General features: G+C 38.2%; 1 protein-coding gene and 2 long non-coding RNA genes across 4 annotated transcripts; 2 read left to right on the top strand and 1 right to left on the bottom strand.

Moving 5' to 3' along the window:
- The first annotated feature begins 1,359 nt into the window (after positions 1-1,359).
- LOC127142460 (uncharacterized) lies at positions 1,360-4,223 on the top strand. 2 transcript variants are annotated; one of them, XR_007813224.1, is made up of 3 exons: positions 1,360-1,768; positions 2,398-2,459; positions 3,608-4,223. It is a non-coding gene; the product is annotated as an uncharacterized LOC127142460 (long non-coding RNA). The 2 variants fall into 2 exon arrangements; XR_007813225.1 differs by having other exon boundaries at positions 1,360-1,885.
- LOC127142459 (uncharacterized) lies at positions 2,913-9,106 on the bottom strand. The gene is made up of 6 exons (XR_007813223.1): positions 8,838-9,106; positions 7,823-8,277; positions 6,808-7,262; positions 5,793-6,247; positions 4,696-5,232; positions 2,913-3,634 (listed from the first exon to the last, which is right to left on the bottom strand). It is a non-coding gene; the product is annotated as an uncharacterized LOC127142459 (long non-coding RNA).
- A 4,642-nt stretch (positions 9,107-13,748) lies between these two features.
- On the top strand, positions 13,749-18,434 carry LOC108893070 (acid ceramidase). The gene is made up of 14 exons (XM_018690872.2): positions 13,749-13,910; positions 14,075-14,121; positions 14,904-14,994; positions 15,078-15,164; positions 15,271-15,349; positions 15,459-15,533; positions 15,625-15,670; positions 15,762-15,906; positions 16,051-16,105; positions 16,212-16,293; positions 16,855-16,986; positions 17,269-17,392; positions 17,575-17,631; positions 17,734-18,434. Exons 1-14 carry the CDS (start codon positions 13,842-13,844, stop codon positions 17,821-17,823), a joined length of 1,179 nt encoding a protein of 392 aa, XP_018546388.1. The 5' UTR covers positions 13,749-13,841; the 3' UTR covers positions 17,824-18,434.
- Positions 18,435-18,510: the final 76 nt, after the last annotated feature.

Raw genomic sequence — 18,510 nt, 5'->3', positions numbered from 1 at the left:
ATAAGAAAACTACTAACTACTTTGTTGTATTACTTAATTAATTTATTTATTTATTATAACTTTATTTATTTATAACTTTGGGAATCACATCACTGCAAAATTCTTTCAACAAAAATGTCAATATAAAGTTGCAACTGATCTGAATGTGGTGCGTATAGCGTATGCCTATCCGCCACATTTAAGTCTTCTCTTCGTTTTTACGGTGAATTTTAAGACCAATCAGAGGCTGTTGCTAGGCGAACCGGAATGGCCTGGCCAATCAGCGTTTTTCTGCAAATGTTAGCTGACGTATGTCGTCATTGGTCGCGACGTGTCTCCTGATTGGCCATGGCCCTCTGGGGAGGAGCGCAGAGAGGTGGAGTCGGAAAACAGATTTAAGCCAAGTTTGAACCATTGCTTCTGTTTGCTAGTACTGAAGTGAAAAACGTCCTTATCAGATCTGGATGCTTTAACAAACGCTAGAGCTGCTTTTTTTATCGTTAATGAAGAGGTCTGGATGCTAAAACAAACTCTGGAGCTGGTTTTTGTCGAACACGAGTGAGAATGGACGCTGAACACACCTGCGGCGCGAAGGTAAGGCAAGTAGTTAGCGGCTAGCGTTAGCATTAACGTTATCGGAGAGCGTTAGCGTTAGCATTTCAGTGTAACGAATTTTTAAAATTCCATTTTCAGTCATTTTTATCGAGTGGGTAAGAGTGTGTTTGTGTTTCTGTGACTAAAGCGTCCCTGACATGAGTTTTGGAGGGTGATAACTGTTTAGTTTGTCTGTTTACAACTCAGTTTGCATCTCTTTACAGTTACTTTGCAGACTTTGCGCTCCAGTTTATGGCGGATTATCATATCGATGTGATCATTTTATGTTTCTTTGAGGTGGTATTGCATCGTTTTGCGTCTTTAGCATCTTTATATCTATTTATGGTCAGTTTCTTTGTGGTTGTTTTGCATCGCGTTGTGTCCGTAGTTTTGTGACTATTCCAGGTGATTTAACGTTTATATTTGTGGCCATTTTGTGTTTCAGTGTGGCAGTTGAACATCTCATAGTGATCATTTTGCGACTCAGTTTTTTTGGGTTTTTGCGTCGTTTTGTGTGTGTTTTGTAGTTTTGCGGTTGTAATCTGGCCATAGCCGAACGCATGTTGTGCATATTATTGATGAGAACTTTCTCTGTGGTGCCTTGAGATTTTATTGAGCTTAGTTTTGTGTTAAATACAAACTTGAAAACTAGATTTTAACTCTGTGCTCCTCCACAAGTTCTAAGCCTCAAGAGTAGGTCACAGTGTATGAGCTGAGATTAGAAATAGTTATAAAAAGCTATTTTTAAAATAGCTTTTTTTCCTGTGTGATCAATAAAGTCATTCTAGTGACATAATTTAGTCTAGGGCTGCAGCTAAAGATTGTTTTTCCCATTAGTCAACGATTATTTCTGTCACAACCTCCATCTCTGCTTCCTGTGGGCGCAGCACCTGCTCTGGGCTCCACCTTATACCTCACCTGCTGAAGTCTGCACACTTGAACGCGGATGCGGGGTTGAGGGTTTGTTGTCTGTAATGTTACATATGGATGTCGGAGGAGAGGACTAGAGCTACCCTCTCCCTGCCAGCACAGCCACTGTGAGCAGATAGCGAAGTGCACCTGTGATTTTTCAGAGACCTACAACACTTGTAGGAGCTTTTCTTGCTTTTCTTGTCTTTGACGTTGTTGTCAACCCGTCGTCTCTGCAGCTCTTCCACGGACACGAAAAACAGGAAGCAGGGAAAGAAACGTGAACGTAAACGATCTTTTGATTTTTGCCTTTTTTTTCTCCTTGCTTTTCACGTTGCATCAGACTTGCTGACTTTGGTTGGGAGGGGGGATTTGGGCCGATAATCGGACCAATTATGTTTTGGTGTGTACCACTCTTAATTCTTTCTGCCTCCTTCTCTCTCACTCACTCTATATCTGTCTCTCCCTCTCTTTGTCTCTCTCCCTTTCATTCTCTCTCCCTCCCTGTGCGCCCCCCCCCCCCCTTCTCATTAGTACAGTACATCATAAATATGTGAAGAACTTATTCAGTTCAGTGTCACACTGGAAACACTGTCATTTTGCTTCATTTTGGCTTCTAAAATTCTAAATTTAGGTCAGATTTAACATTTACATCCACTGCTGTTGTGTGACTATCAGGAGCTGGAGGAGTCAGTTCTCCAGTCAGAGCAGCTTCTCCTGTCTGCAAATTTAACTCTTGGACTAGTTCTAATTAGTCAAGAAACAATTAGTCCACACTCCTGTTTCTTAGTGTAGATTAGTGTCTTACTTTTCTATCTTCTGACAGTTTGAAGTTTAATTCTCAGAAAGTCTGCTTTTATTTTGATGTGTTAAAAGTCACATCTTTATATTAAGGTTTGTTTGTTTTCTCCACAGGATTCAAACTTCAACCATTAAAGCACAGAGAGAAGAGACAGACGTGAAGACATTTCCAGAAGGTGAGCATTAGTTTATTATTAATTAGTATTTTTCAACAATGTAGCTGCAAAAAAGTTTTAAAAATATGGAAAACTAATATATATATATACAGAAAATGGAAAATCTTAGATTAGAATAGAAACCCCTTTAATAACTAGTTTTAAAAAGTAAGTATTAAGAATAAATTTCAAACCATAAAGGAATAGGTCTAAAAAATAAGGCGAGAACATTTAACAAACCTCATTTAATAGGTTTGATAAATAAGGTTTAAACCTTTAAATGTTCAACTTTTAAAGTCTGTGTAAAGCAAATTCAGAGATTTGTCTATAAAAAACATTATGTTAGAATACACTGGTTAAAGTGAGGCAGTAATGCACTTGTTGCCATAATAACACACTAATTATCACAAAGAGAGTTTATTATCAGTATAACATCATTATACTCAAGAAACAAGTTGCATTGTTTATGCAGTCATATTACTGGTATTTAGTCCTCGAAGACAGGCCATTTGATCAACAAAAACAAAAAAGCTCCGGTGGCTAAAACATTTACGGAATAGCATGCTAACAGTCTCTGTACCGAGTGGGCGTGGTTTCAGCTCCTCATTTTTTCATGATTTTGAAATGAGTGTTAAACATTTTAAAAGTATAAAACCATAAATATAAAAACAGGTCTAAAAATTAAAACATGACAATCATAACATTTTTTCTTAAAATAAAATGCAGTAAAATGATTTGTATAACTTCAGTTACAAAATAGAGTAATGCAACTCAAAAGTTTATAAAGAGACTATTCCAGACAACATTTAACAAATCACAGCTAGATAATGGCAGACATTTGACCACAAGGAAACACTTGCTGGAGATGGTTAGAGTTAAGGTTAATGTAGTTATGAGCACATTTTCCAAAGATGAAGATGTCTACGAAGCATCTTTGTGATCATTTAACTGCTTGTGATACAGTTATTAAATAGTTTTGTCATAAGCCGTTTAATGTTCTCCAAGGTGTTTAATAAGGTCTTTGGAAAATGTGCCCATGACTACATTATAGATGGTAGAGAAAAACAAAGTGTTTTCACTTGAACAACTGTTTAAAGCAATTAGATGGTGGAGGTCTTTCATCTAATTAACAGCTTCATAACACTTTTGTTTTCTTTCATCCACTTCAGGTCTTCAGCTGCTGTCGTCTTCTCCTCCTGCAGAGACAAGAACACCTGTTAATCACAGAAACTGATCAGTAAATCAAAATATTTTTATGACATACTATTCTGACATTTTTTGATGTTTTTCTTCCTTACTAAAGACAATGTAAGGAATGCCTTACTATATTATGACATTTTTTCTTGTGTTTTGACACCTTACTACACTGACCTCTTTTTTTTTTTTTTTTGAATGCCCTACTAAACTGTGACATGCAGCTTAAGACAAAGGAACTATCTTAAAGTAGCCATCCTACCTTTGTTTTCCACAGACACACATACACCTCTACACAGTGTTTGTGGGTTAGATTAGATTTTCATTTTGGTAATGACAATTGCAATATAAGTACTTAAATCCAATCTATTACTGTGTATGTAGTCCTGGTTATACTGTTCATATTGTGTATAATTTTTATATATTATTGTATGTTATCTTGTTTTATATTTTGTATATATAAGGCCGTTTTATATTTTTGTTGTTGCAACACTGAATTTCCCCATTGTGGGACTGCTAAAGGATTATCTTACTCAAATAAATACTTCTGAACACTGAATATTTTGCCAGTCTGTTTGATAGTATATGAAAGTGAATATTTTTAGCCAGAGATTAGAGTTTTTAGCCTCAATTATACATTTTAACTGCAAGCTATAAGTAAAGAATATTTGGAATTTCTGCATTACAAAATCACTTTTGTGACATTAACTCAAAAATGGAGAATCTCAACTCAAAAGTTACACTTTGTCATACAGTTTTTGATACATTACTATACTATAACATTTTTTGACACCTTAATGTATATGGCATTTATTGTCCTTTTTTAATACCGTAATATACTGTGATATTTTTATGCCTCACTATAACATTTTTTTACATTTACATTTTTATTCCTTACTAAAACCATTTTTATGCCTTAGCATACTATGACATTTTTGACCAAATACAATACTATGACATTTTCTGATGCCTTATTATACTACAACATTTTTTGAACATTTTTCATGCCTTACTAAACAGTGCTCTGTGTTGGACAGTTGACGTAAGGCTGTTTGTGAATTACCTGGAGGCCTCTGTCTTGGTCTCAAAGAACTTCTTCATTGTACGAAGACTGTGTGATCGTGGACTACGTCTCTGTGATCGCGGACAATGTTTCTGAGATTATGGACAATGTCTCTGTGATCATGGACTATGTCTTTCTGATCGTGGACGATGTCTCTGAGATCATAGACGCTGTCTCTGTGACCTTCGACAATGTCCGTGATCGCGGGCAGTGCCGTCAAATCGGTGACCCCCGTCTCCGCCGATTCTATCGCAAGGTCTCTACGAAGCATGGACAATGTCTCTGATCATGGACAACGTCTCTCTCATCTTTGACAAGGTCTCTGCGATCGTGGACAAGGTCTCTGATCATGGACGATGTCTCCCTCATCCTCAACAATGTCTCTCCGTTCACGGACCATGTCTCTGCGATCGTGGACATGGTCTCTGATCATGGACGATGTCTCCCTCATCCTCAACAATGTCTCTCCGTTCACGGACCATGTCTCTGCGATCGTGGACGATGCCATGGACAATGTTGTGGACAAAGTGGTGACACCTGGAAGGAATCACAAAGAAATATACAAAGGAAAATGATCAATTCTCTACTACCTATTCCTCATCAACAGTTTAACCATTAAACACAAATAAATATTCAACATTATGCCTTACTATACTATGACATTTTTGACCATTTTTGATGCCTTACTATCCTATGTAATTTTTTCACACCTTACTATACTATGACACATTTTGATAGTTTTTGATGTCTTACTATACTATAATATTTTCTGACCATTTTTGATGCTTCACTATATAATTACATTTCTTGACACCTTGCTAAATCATGACACTTTTTGACCATTTTTAACGCCATACTGACATTTCTTGACAGTTTTTGACACCTTACTATACTATGACTTTTTAGACCATTTTTGATGCCCAACTATACTGTGGCATTTTTTGACGATTTTTTTTGCTATGACAGTTTTTGATGCCTTAATATACTATGACATTTTCTGATGCCTTATTATACTACAACATTTTTTGAACATTTTTCATGCCTTACTAAACAGTGCTCTGTGTTGGACAGTTGACGTAAGGCTGTTTGTGAATTACCTGGAGGCCTCTGTCTTGGTCTCAAAGAACTTCTTCATTGTACGAAGACTGTGTGATCGTGGACTACGTCTCTGTGATCGCGGACAATGTTTCTGAGATTATGGACAATGTCTCTGTGATCATGGACTATGTCTTTCTGATCGTGGACGATGTCTCTGAGATCATAGACGCTGTCTCTGTGACCTTCGACAATGTCCGTGATCGCGGGCAGTGCCGTCGAATCGGTGACCCCCGTCTCCGCCGATTCTATCGCAAGGTCTCTACGAAGCATGGACAATGTCTCTGATCATGGACAACGTCTCTCTCATCTTTGACAAGGTCTCTGCGATCGTGGACAAGGTCTCTGATCATGGACGATGTCTCCCTCATCCTCAACAATGTCTCTCCGTTCATGGACCATGTCTCTCCGATCGTGGACGATGCCATGGACAATGTTGTGGACAAAGTGGTGACACCTGGAAGGAATCACAAAGAAATATACAAAGGAAAATGATCAATTCTCTACTACCTATTCCTCATCAACAGTTTAACCATTAAACACAAATAAATATTCAACATTATGCCTTACTATACTATGACATTTTTGACCATTTTTGATGCCTTACTATCCTATGTAATTTTTTCACACCTTACTATACTATGACACATTTTGATAGTTTTTGATGTCTTACTATACTATAATATTTTCTGACCATTTTTGATGCTTCACTATATAATTACATTTTGTGACACCTTGCTAAATCATGACACTTTTTGACCATTTTTAACGCCATACTGACATTTCTTGACAGTTTTTGACACCTTACTATACTATGACTTTTTAGACCATTTTTGATGCCCAACTATACTGTGGCATTTTTTGACGATTTTTTTTGCTATGACAGTGTTTGATGCCTTAATATACTATGACATTTTCTGATGCCTTATTATACTACAACATTTTTTGAACATTTTTCATGCCTTACTAAACAGTGCTCTGTGTTGGACAGTTGACGTAAGGCTGTTTGTGAATTACCTGGAGGCCTCTGTCTTGGTCTCAAAGAACTTCTTCATTGTACGAAGACTGTGTGATCGTGGACTACGTCTCTGTGATCGCGGACAATGTTTCTGAGATTATGGACAATGTCTCTGTGATCATGGACTATGTCTTTCTGATCGTGGACGATGTCTCTGAGATCATAGACGCTGTCTCTGTGACCTTCGACAATGTCCGTGATCGCGGGCAGTGCCGTCAAATCGGTGACCCCCGTCTCCGCCGATTCTATCGCAAGGTCTCTACGAAGCATGGACAATGTCTCTGATCATGGACAACGTCTCTCTCATCTTTGACAAGGTCTCTGCGATCGTGGACAAGGTCTCTGATCATGGACGATGTCTCCCTCATCCTCAACAATGTCTCTCCGTTCATGGACCATGTCTCTCCGATCGTGGACGATGCCATGGACAATGTTGTGGACAAAGTGGTGACACCTGGAAGGAATCACAAAGAAATATACAAAGGAAAATGATCAATTCTCTACTACCTATTCCTCATCAACAGTTTAACCATTAAACACAAATAAATATTCAACATTATGCCTTACTATACTATGACATTTTTGACCATTTTTGATGCCTTACTATCCTATGTAATTTTTTCACACCTTACTATACTATGACACATTTTGATAGTTTTTGATGTCTTACTATACTATAATATTTTCTGACCATTTTTGATGCTTCACTATATAATTACATTTTGTGACACCTTGCTAAATCATGACACTTTTTGACCATTTTTAACGCCATACTGACATTTCTTGACAGTTTTTGACACCTTACTATACTATGACTTTTTAGACCATTTTTGATGCCCAACTATACTGTGGCATTTTTTGACGATTTTTTTTGCTATGACAGTGTTTGATGCCTTAATATACTATGACATTTTCTGATGCCTTATTATACTACAACATTTTTTGAACATTTTTCATGCCTTACTAAACAGTGCTCTGTGTTGGACAGTTGACGTAAGGCTGTTTGTGAATTACCTGGAGGCCTCTGTCTTGGTCTCAAAGAACTTCTTCATTGTACGAAGACTGTGTGATCGTGGACTACGTCTCTGTGATCGCGGACAATGTTTCTGAGATTATGGACAATGTCTCTGTGATCATGGACTATGTCTTTCTGATCGTGGACGATGTCTCTGAGATCATAGACGCTGTCTCTGTGACCTTCGACAATGTCCGTGATCGCGGGCAGTGCCGTCAAATCGGTGACCCCCGTCTCTGCCGATTCTATCGCAAGGTCTCTACGAAGCATGGACAATGTCTCTGATCATGGACAACGTCTCTCTCATCTTTGACAAGGTCTCTGCGATCGTGGACAAGGTCTCTGATCATGGACGATGTCTCCCTCATCCTCAACAATGTCTCTCCGTTCACGGACCATGTCTCTCCGATCGTGGACGATGCCATGGACAATGTTGTGGACAAAGTGGTGACACCTGGAAGGAATCACAAAGAAATATACAAAGGAAAATGATCAATTCTCTACTACCTATTCCTCATCAACAGTTTAACCATTAAACACAAATAAATATTCAACATTATGCCTTACTATACTATGACATTTTTGACCATTTTTGATGCCTTACTATCCTATGTAATTTTTTCACACCTTACTATACTATGACACATTTTGATAGTTTTTGATGTCTTACTATACTATAATATTTTCTGACCATTTTTGATGCTTCACTATATAATTACATTTTTTGACACCTTGCTAAATCATGACACTTTTTGACCGTTTTTAACGCCATACTGACATTTCTTGACAGTTTTTGATACCTTACTATACTATGACTTTTTAGACCATTTTTGATGCCCAACTATACTGTGGCATTTTTTGACGATTTTTTTTGCTATGACAGTGTTTGATGCCTTAATATACTATGACATTTTCTGATGCCTTATTATACTACAACATTTTTTGAACATTTTTCATGCCTTACTAAACAGTGCTCTGTGTTGGACAGTTGACGTAAGGCTGTTTGTGAATTACCTGGAGGCCTCTGTCTTGGTCTCAAAGAACTTCTTCATTGTACGAAGACTGTGTGATCGTGGACTACGTCTCTGTGATCGCGGACAATGTTTCTGAGATTATGGACAATGTCTCTGTGATCATGGACTATGTCTTTCTGATCGTGGACGATGTCTCTGAGATCATAGACGCTGTCTCTGTGACCTTCGACAATGTCCGTGATCGCGGGCAGTGCCGTCAAATCGGTGACCCCCGTCTCCGCCGATTCTATCGCAAGGTCTCTACGAAGCATGGACAAGGTCTCTGATCATGGACGATGTCTCCCTCATCCTCAACAATGTCTCTCCATTCACGGACCATGTCTCTGCGATCGTGGACGATGCCATGGACAATGTTGTGGACAAAGTGGTGACACCTGGAAGGAATCACAAAGAAATATACAAAGGAAAATGATCAATTCTCTACTACCTTTTCCTCATCAACAGTTTAACCATTAAACACAAATAAATATTCAACATTACCTCCGAACCAGAACATTTAACAAACATTAGACGGCTGTTTCAGAAAATCAACATTTGACTGTCATCACCTCCTGAAGAACCAACAACAACAAATATTTGGAAAAAATAAAATGAATATTAATTGTGTGTCTATACACTAATCACAAGTAGTCATGTATGTTTCTGTGAACTGCACAATAATAATAAACACTATCAGTTAAGTTAATTTTTGGATGCAGGATTTTAACTTGTGTTGTTTATTATACTTCAGTAAAAAGTCTGAGTATTTCTTCCACCACAGATGGTCACATACAGAATCATTATTTCAAATTTCAACCTCCTTATTGTCCAAACCACTTTTGCCAGTGTACTTGTGCCTCAGACCTCTTACTATTTAAAGAACTGTATAAATCCAATACTGCAAGATACAAGCAAGTAACTGATATCATTTTTTCCAGCACAACCTGGGTTATTTGAATATGTAAGTTTCTATAATGCCACATGACATTATAACTAGTTATAAGACAATAAACGAAAAAAATAAAAAATAAAACAGAACTAAAATGTATTAGATTTAATTCATTTTTCAACAGAAGAAAACTATGTGCACATGTTTAGAATCTTCATCCATGAAGCCCAAGGTCTCAAGTAACAAACAAAACAAAAATGAAGTCTCTAGTGCACACACAGGCAGAAATATTTACATTTATATCTATACGTCCGATCGTTTTTTGTTTTTTTGTTTTTTTCACTGGAGTCATTCTAAACCATACCATAGTTTCTGACCAGGGTCAGGCAGAGAGCTACATCAGGCACACACTGCACTTCCATGGCACAAAACTGTTCAAAATATGGTCACCACTATCTCCAAAACTTCTATATTCAAAATCTCTGAAAACTCCCTCGGTTTCCCCCGGGTCATTATCGCGACAGAGCCGCATCTCGGCGGCCGTATCCTTTGCCAGCTACATTAGATCTCTAAATGCTAAGGACACAGGACACACACATGCTGTAACTCTCATTGGATCAGCTTTTTTCGCACGGTTCAACAACACAGGTTATGACTGGTTTACACAGTCAATATGGTTGCCATGAATTTCAATAATCAGAACACGGTAAAAAATAGTTTTGATAATAAATAATGCATTAGTGAGGACACAAAAAAGGGATTTATCGACTTATTTTTTACCCGGAAATTCCGAAAAATTACATCAGTTTCCATGATGGATTACAAAGCGCCTAGAAGGAGCAGAATCGCATGTTGAAAACACAAAATAGAGCGGAGCAGTTTTTAAAGTAAGTTTCTACACAAATGCATTACAGAAATATTAATGAAAGTATCAGGCGAGCACTTTTCCAGCTGTCCGCATTTTCTGTTGTTGTGTGGTTTAAGTGAAAAAAGTGTAGAATTGGTCGTTACATACTGTAAATATATTTTTAAAATCACCCTCTGACCAACAGTCAAAATTAACACACTTATAAACAACTCACGAGACATTTTACAATGCACCTGCACTGTTTTGCATTATGTGACTTTCAGTCAAATAAAAGAATCTTTCCAGTTTCATCACTGAAGTTTCTTGAAAATAGTAATCTCGTCTCGTTCTCCTGAGCTGCGCGTATCGTCACAGGGCTAACAGATATTAATCATTATAACGGAACCAGAACATTCTCCAAACATTAGAGGTGTCTCTCAGAAAATGGGCTGTTTTCTCAGATATGACAGGAAAAAGTATCACGTCCTTAGGAGGCAACAACATAGTATCTAAAATGTTTGAGGCTCAAACTTGTGGAGGAGCAAAGAGTTTTCAAGCTTGAATTTAACATATAACTGAGCTCAAGCTCAGATACCACAAACAAATTTCTCATCGCTAATATATACAACTGTGGGTCAACAGATAGCTATGGACGGATTACTGCCACAAATCTACGAACAAAAACGACAGACAAAAAACATGAGACGCAAAACAATCACTATGAGATGCAATATGAACTGCCACAATTAAACAAAAAACCACCTCAAAGAAATGTAACAACAGAGACGCAGTAAGAACGAATGCAAAGAAACAACGAAGCTGATCATAAATAGATGTAAAATAGACAAGTGAAGACGCAAATGCTCACAGCGACATGATAATCAGACAAACAAACTACTGAACAGTCACCGAGCCTCTGCAAGGTGCCCTCAACTCATGTCAGGGGCGCTAGCCACACAAACACAAACAGGGATTTAAACGGACTCTCAAGAGCTCATGTTTTCACCGTGTATGGGTCCACAACTCATGTCAGGGATGACTCAGTCACGGAAACACAAACGATTAAAAATAGAGTTAATGTCAAAAAAATTCTTTAAAAGAGAAGGCTAGTGCTATCACTCGCCGCTAATGCAAATGCTAACGCTAGCCGCAAGCTAGTTCGCTCTTTAGCCTTACCTTTGCGCCGCATGTGTAGTCAGCGTCCAGCCTCACTCTGTTCGACAAAAAAGCAGCTCCAAAGCTTGTTTTAGTATCCATGCTTCTTCGGTAATTAAGTTTTCTCACAGTACTAACAAACCGAGGCAATGGCTCAAAGGTTGGTTTTAATTTGTTTTCCGACTCTGTTCCTCGGCCTCTCTGCGCACCTCACAGAAGGTCATGACGACACACGACGCAGCCAATGACAACACACGCAAGCCATGAACGGCAGAAAAAACGTACATGTTAAATGTCGTCATTTTGTAGATTTGTCTTTTTAATCTCACAATAGCTGTACTTTTTGTTTCTTTTTATATTTTTAATAACTATTATGGGACATGGTCAAATCCCATTTGCTGGATTGTTTTTATATTCTGCAGCCAGTGGGATCCACCCTTGTGTCGACATTTATACATTTCAGGTTCTCCACTGGCCAGTTCAGTCTAAGTAATGATTATGAGGCTATTAAACAGCTGCTTCATGGATTGAAGGTCATGAGTTTTTTACCTGGCACAATGAATTTTAAAGTCCAAGACAATGAGCAGAACAATACAGAGTTGATGGGTATACAATATGTTTGGCATAATTTATAGTTGTACACTGTTTTAGTGCCTGTAATTAAGAAACTACTAACTACTTTGTTGTATTATTTAATCTTCTCAGTAAACATATGAAAAATGCAACTTTGGGAATCACAATCATCATTGCAAAATCTCTCAAAAATGTCAAAATAAAGTTGCGATACTCAGCATTCACACCGTGAGGCTATTCCTGGATGAAGATGTAATAAGCATACGATTCATAATTGAAAAGACAGAATCTTTTTTTGATTAACACTGTGCTTTGCAGTGTGGGCACTAAAACACACACTGAACAGTCTGTAACAGCCTCTGCTCTGGGAGGGCTCTCCATAAAGTTCAGGAAGCTGACTAAGAATTTGCTCCTATCCAGCCACAGGATTATTACTGGGGTAGGGCACTGATCTTGATGTGGCCTGGGTTCTACTTGGAACAGAGTATTGACATGTTGAAACAGGAAGGGCCCCTCCAAAACTGTTGCCACAAAGTTGTCTAAATACCATAGTCAGATCCTTTACTTAAGCAATAGCATCACTACAGCAATTTGAAGACAAAGAACCAACTCAAAACCATACTGAAGTAAAAGTATTTAAGTATTATCAGTAAAATTAAGTAGAAAAAGTATCAAGTATGTTGTTGTAGGTGGTCCTGGCAGAGCAAATTTAAACTCTTCTTCATAATGTTACGTACATAACAGTACAGCAGTTTCATCACCAGCTCTAAGTCCTAAAAAACTATTTTCTCAAAGCAAGTGGATAAGATGCCTGTATGAAACCACTTTTACTTTTAAATCAATTTGCTTTCAAACTGCTCTGAAGAAAAAAGTCTTTAGAATGAGGCAGAAGAATGAGGAAAAAACTAACTTGCGTTGAATATAAGTTGGAATATTTTTTCTGCACTGTCAGATTTTTCCACTTTTACTGAAAAAATAAGGCTGACTGGAACTAGAGGCAGATCACATTATTTCAAAATTATATTTAATTGCACTACTTGAATAGGCTGAATGTACTTAGTTACTTTCAACCACTATGTCTTATGTAATAGATTATTAAACCAAATGTAAAGTCAAGTCAGCGAAGCGAAACAAACACATGTGGACACTCTGTAAATAGACACAGCAGGTGTCACGGGAGGAAATAAATGCAATCAGCCTCATGAGAGGCGGTCATGTTATTTATTTTCACTTCCGCATGGAGTCGACCACTGCGTTTTGAGATCTCGAGGGGTGTTGTGTGTCACATTGTTGATTATTTCACCCGAAAGTGTCGGGTTTTTTGCAAATAATAAAACTAGATTGTCCATTTTTACGTTTAGTCGTCAACATATGTGACTTGTTTTCCTTCAATTTGTTCGTGGCGCGTTTTGTTTTATTTAGAGAACTTCCGGTATCCCCTCCTTAGCACAGAAGTCAGCTCACTGTCACGGGGTAAACTTCATGTAATAAACCGACGCTGACCAGACAAGACAACACAGTTTGGGTGAAATCGTCCGAAAATGGGTCACTGTGTTTTTCTTGTTTTAGTGGCTTTATTTTCAGTCACGTCGGCACAGTTTATACCACCGGTAAGTGACGTTTGTGCTTAATCATTGTGCTGTTTAACACATAAAGATGACAAAGACTAGGTGTGTTTAACTGCATTGAGCTGTAATAGTGTTTTCACTCTGAGGGTACACAGTAAAACCCACAACCCTGTGATTTACTGCTTTTATTTTTCATTTATCTGAAGTACACAGAAGACTGCCGGAAAGAAATGTATCCACCAAACGGTCCCACGTAAGTAAGATTAGTCTGCAGGTGAAATTATTGTCAAATAAAATTATACTGATACACCCAACAGATACAGAAACTTCCTGCTGCTCCTGTGTTTTGTAACTGCCCAGTGATTCACAACTGAGCTCTGCTGCCTTCACCTGCCTTCACCTGTTAATCATAACATCCATACGCTCAAGACTGGGTTCTTCATTATTTAACTGTAGGTCAAGTGTAGGATCTATTGGTTTTGGTTTTATAGCCTAACCCATACTATAGAAAGGCTCAGGATATCGCAGTCTCTGCTGCATTGATTTTATGCTGAAACACTTAATTTAAGAAATGGTAGTTAATTATTTACACTGAATAGGTCAGTGGGTCACCTGACAACACTTCCAATAGTTTGTTTTGTTCGACCATTAGTCCATAATGCAAACATCTAGTGTAATAATAATGATAATAATAATAATAAATACAGTGATATAAAACAGAGAAAAGCATGTAATTCTAACACCTGTGACACTGAACCCAGAAAATGTACTTAACTTTACCAAAACTGTTGGTAATTAATTTAACAAGCAAATTAATCACCAATTTGTTTCTGCACTCAGTCAATCAAACATTGATTTACTGATCAGGTAGAATTAGCCTGCATGGTCTCAGCTGCCGCATTTTTAACTCCAGATGCATGAAATTTTAAAAGTTTATTCCAAAATCGCATCTAATCAGAGATGCTGTGACTAAGACGTTTTTTCATTTGCATCATTTATTCTGCAGTCATTTCACAGCTTTTCATTTCTTATCAGGTTCAGAGGAGCTGTCAGTTGGTACACAGTGGACCTCGACTCGCCGCCCAGCAAGAGATGGACGCCTCTGATTACTGACAAAAAAGCAGATGTAAGAGCACTGTTGAGTGCTTCAAATATGTTCCAAGTCTCACAAAAATCTTTTTTTTCCACTCATGATGTTTTTCCTTTAAGCTCATCAACATGATTCAGGCCATCAAAGACTTGGCTGATGCTTTTGTGCCCAGTGGAAGACTGATCGAGCTGGTTGACATTACACTGGTGAGTGTCATTTCTCCTCTGAACCATGTTTTCCTTTGAGTTTGTTTTATGTTTGTATTGCCGTGAAAGCTTTTAGGATTGCAGTGTGATTTTTAATTTTCTGCAGCCTTTGATGGTTGACACACTCCCAAGTCCTTTCAATGATGAAATCAAAGGAATTGCCACAGCTTCAGGGATTCCTCTTGGTAAGAAAACACAAATGTTATCAACTCACAAGATGTCCCATTCATCTCTGCTGTTTATATTTATATTTGCTAAGATATATAATATTCTTTTTTCATTTTTATAATCTAGGTGAGGTTGTCTTGTTCAACATCTTCTATGAGGTGTTCACTGTGTGCACATCAGTTGTTGCAGAAGACGATAAAGGTCGGACATCGCCCACAATCATGTTGATTAATTAACTTAAAATAATGCTAATATAAGTATTAAAATCCTTTTTGGCTTTGTACTTTTGCAGGTAACCTCTTTCATGGCAGAAATCTGGATTTTGGATTATTTATGGGGTAAGAACATCACAATTTTTCAAGCTTGATCATTCTTGACGCAGCTCTGACAAAATGACATCTCATGAGATCAAGTGGTCCCTCTTCACAGCTGGGACATTAAAAACAAGTCATGGATCATTAGCGACAAGCTGAAGCCTCTAGTGGTTAACCTGGACTTCAAGAGAAATAACCAGACTGTCTTCAAGTCTACAAACTTTGCTGGATATGTTGGCATGCTGACTGGCATTAAACCTGTAAGTCATTTAATATCATTACTGAAGATTCAGTCAGTGCAAAACATCATTTAACCTCACATGACCGCTGTTGCCTTGTGTATACGTCTTCCAGAGTTCTAGGTTTAAGAGATATTAAACAGAATTTTCTCATTTTCCTTTTAGCACACATTCACTCTGACTATGAATGAACGCTTCAGCCTTGATGGAGGATACATTGGTGAGTGAAGCTGTTTTGCTCAGCTATGTTTACACAGGCATTAGAGAGATGGTTTACAGTATGTTTCATGATTAATAAGTGATCTTCTCAATCTCTCCACATGCAGGAATCCTGGAGTGGATCCTGGGGAAGAGAGATGGGATGTGGATGAGCTTTCTCACTCGCTCTGTATTAGAAAATGCCAACAGGTACCTTTCCTCTTTCATTTTTCGCAGCACATTGTGGAGTTTTCACCACCAGTGGTGCTGTAGAGCAGCGTGTCTGCAGGCAGGTCCCTGAGTTATTTGCATCTTGTGCTCTAGCTGTATCCACACAAAACAAATACAGTGATGATGTGATGCAAATGGAGTTCCTTTCAGGCATGAGGCAATTCACATGATCTGTATAAGAGATTAAAAAAAAGGTATCAAGACGAGATGGAAAATACACAAGGTGCAATAAAAAAAGACATTAATAAATAGAATTTTAGTTAAATGGAGTGGAAGATAAAATGTAAGCTTAAAAATTAAACATCAGACTAGAAAACACAGTGCAAGATTAGAATGAAGTCACAAAGCTAGTTTAATAAAACGCAGCAGCAAAGCTTCAGGCTGTGATTTCAAAGAACTGAGAGTTGGTTCACACTTCAAGTTTTCTGGAAGTTTGCTTCAGAACTGTGGCACATAAAACCCGAGTGCTGTCTCTTAGGTTTAAGTGACAACATCACTTGTCCCCACCCCCAAAAAAGTGTCTTCTCTCATTATCATCAGTTATGAGGAGGCCAAAACTCGCCTGGCTCAGACAAAGCTGCTCGCCCCAGCCTACTTCATCCTGGGGGGAAACCAGACAGGCCAAGGCTGCATCATCACCCGCTCCAGACTTCTGAGTATCGATTTGTTAGAGTAAGTGTTGAAGTTTATGCTGTACTTTCAGAGCAATTAATGTTAACAACAGAGAACACCTGCATTGCTTTGCCTGTTAAATTCAATGTGCTAAATCACCATCTGTAAAAGTCACAGTGACTCAGCTTTCCTCGTGTTTGTCTTGCGAAACACTGCTCAACTAGGAAGTGATGACAGCTTTGGTTTCTGATCACCTGATTTAAATCTATTTCACAAATCAGTTGCGTCCAGTGCAGCTGCATGTCACATGTTGAGGTTTGTAATTGAACGGTCGTATTCCAGGATTGACCTGAAGCTGGGCCGGTGGTATGTCCTGGAGACAAACTACGACCACTGGGAGGAGCCTTTGTTCCTGGACGACCGCAGAACTCCTGCCATGAAGTGCATGAACCAGACCACACAGAAGGTGAGTACTCAGAACCGGACAAATTTCAGTTCAGTACAGGAAGTACGGAACTGAAATGAGGATCTAACTGGTTGCAGAAGTCATTCCAGTCAGGTGATTTTAGGTCTGAAGTACAAGTCTGTCAAGGTACATTGCTGTTCTATCAAAGTGCTGAGAAACCTTTGATCTGTCTGTTTGTTCAGAACATCACTCTAAAGACCATGTACGATGTGCTCTCAACCAAACCAGTGTTAAACAAGGTGAGCCTTTTCATGACAGTCTGTACTTATGAATTCAAAGCCAGTGAGATTATTTCAGTGTAAATAACATTGTTTTCTCCTTTCTCCCTGTGCCTTTTTCAGCTGACCACATACACAACACTGATGCAAGTGTCTGAAGGCAAACTGGAGTCATATATCCGTGACTGCCCTAACCCCTGCATGCCGTGGTGATCCTCTGAGCACTGAACTCAGATCAGTCTGTCAATGCTTAGCTGAATAGAGGCAGTGAGTAAGACGAACTAAGCTGATCTTGGGACAAAACATCAGACTGTTCCTTTAAGTGTTTGCACAGCTATTGCTCCCCTGAACCAAAGTTTGTCTCACTAATGTCATTTTGACATTCGTTGTCTCTTTCTCTGACAATTCAGGAAAACTTTAAGCTTTACTGAAAATACTAAATCCTACTTTTTCTGTAATGAGGGAAATTGGTACACAAGTGAATCAACCTTGTAAATATTTTTCCTTTTGTTTTATATGTGGATCTCAACATGGGGTGTAGGGACCCCTGAGATGAACGCAGATGTGTATAATTATAATAATTCGACCTTTTTGTACAGTACAATTTCTCAAATGCAGCCCCTACTCACCATTTTGTGCCTGCAAGTCTTAGTGTCAAAAGGCCCTGCTTTATTATTTTTTTTCCTCAGAGCAGGGTTGTGAACAACTCAAAAGGTTGAGAACAGCTCAGTTACAGGTACTGTCTCACCACAGAACTACTGACCATTTAACACAATACTACTAAATGTACCTCACTGTTATTAAATTGATTCAGTTGAACTGAACAGTTCTATTTGTATTTTTTTTACAGTGTAAACTACATGAATTGGTTTAAAATTGTAATTATAGTGGGAGATTTCT

The sequence above is a fragment of the Lates calcarifer genome, linkage group LG5, assembly GCF_001640805.2.
Source record: "Lates calcarifer isolate ASB-BC8 linkage group LG5, TLL_Latcal_v3, whole genome shotgun sequence".
NCBI lineage: Eukaryota > Metazoa > Chordata > Actinopteri > Centropomidae > Lates > Lates calcarifer.
This window is presented reverse-complemented; position numbering and strand designations above follow the sequence as displayed.